We start from the raw sequence: 1,244 nt of genomic DNA on the forward strand, positions 1-1,244 counted from the left end.
ATATATACACACACACAATCACATATATACATGTACACACACACAGACACTATATACATATAGCCATATACACATATATATGTATGTATAGATGTGTATATATATATGTATGTATGTATATAAATGTGTGTGTATGTATGTGTGTATGTGTGTATGTATTGTATATAGTATAAAAGCAAACAACAGGACCAAGATTCTCACTTTGCGACTCAATGCAAAATCAGAAGCAAAGCAAGAAGGAAAACACATACCATTACTGACCACCACCACTGAAACTAACAAACTAAACACAGCAAAAAAAAAAAAAAAAGAGCTAACCCACAGCTCGCCACTGCTTAACTGAACTGGTCGATGACCATCCGACCCCTTCGGTGACCCGTACTATTACTGCTATTCGTAGCCCATTACCTCCATACTTTTCTTTGGTGAGGTTTGTTATTGTTTTTTTTTTTAGCACACGCATAAAAAAGGGGGCTGGCCCTTTGAATTTGAACGGTGAAATTCTTTTACCCAGCTGCGGCTAACTGGTGACCATCGCTCCCTACTTTGATCACCCCCACCAGATGGGCTGTAATTAAATCATGGAGTTAACCTATGCACACCTAGTGTCTGCCCTTCTCATTGGGTTAACGATCTCAGGTAAGGAAACGGAAAAATCTTCTGATTTTCATTTGCTAATTCCTTCCAGTTTATTGTTTTCCCGTCTCTCTTCTTCTTCTTCTTCTTCTCTCACCTTTCTTTCTCTCTTTCATTTTGCTTTTTCTTCTCTTATCTCTCACCCTTCTTTTTTTGTTTTTCATCTTCTTTCTCTTTTTCTTTCATTGTTTCATATTTTTCTTGTCCTGTTTTTCTTTCTTTCTGGCTTTCATTCATTCTTTCTTTCTTTCTTCCTTTTTCATTTTTTCCGTTTTATCTTTCTTTCGTTTTTCTTTCTCTTCTTCATTCATACATCTTTTTTCTCTTTTATATTTTCTTTGTCCATCTGCCTGCCAGTCTCTCTCTCCCACGTTCTCTCTCTCTCTCTCCCTATCTATCTATCTATCTATCTATCTATCTACCTACCTGTTTGTCTTTATATCTATCTGTTCTTCTCTCCATTTATCTATCTAATTATCTATCTGTCTGTCTATCTATCTATCTATCTATCTATCTATCTATCTATCTATCTATCTATCTATCTATCTATCTATCTATCTATCTATCTATCTATCTATCTATCTATCTATCTATCTATCTATCTATCT

The 1,244-nt window shown here is 35.1% G+C and overlaps 1 protein-coding gene across 1 annotated transcript in view; it reads left to right on the top strand.

Moving 5' to 3' along the window:
* Positions 1-133: 133 nt before the first annotated feature.
* The window catches only part of LOC106870584 (vitellogenin-like), a 19,111-nt gene continuing 18,000 nt past the window's right edge, over positions 134-1,244 (top strand). Inside the window, exon 1 of the mRNA XM_014916714.2 lies at positions 134-639. Within this exon, the coding sequence (XP_014772200.2) occupies positions 582-639 (58 nt within the window). The 5' untranslated portion in view covers positions 134-581. The remainder of the gene's footprint in view (positions 640-1,244) is intronic.

Source organism: Octopus bimaculoides, chromosome 28, assembly GCF_001194135.2.
Source record: "Octopus bimaculoides isolate UCB-OBI-ISO-001 chromosome 28, ASM119413v2, whole genome shotgun sequence".
Classification (NCBI taxonomy): domain Eukaryota; kingdom Metazoa; phylum Mollusca; class Cephalopoda; order Octopoda; family Octopodidae; genus Octopus; species Octopus bimaculoides.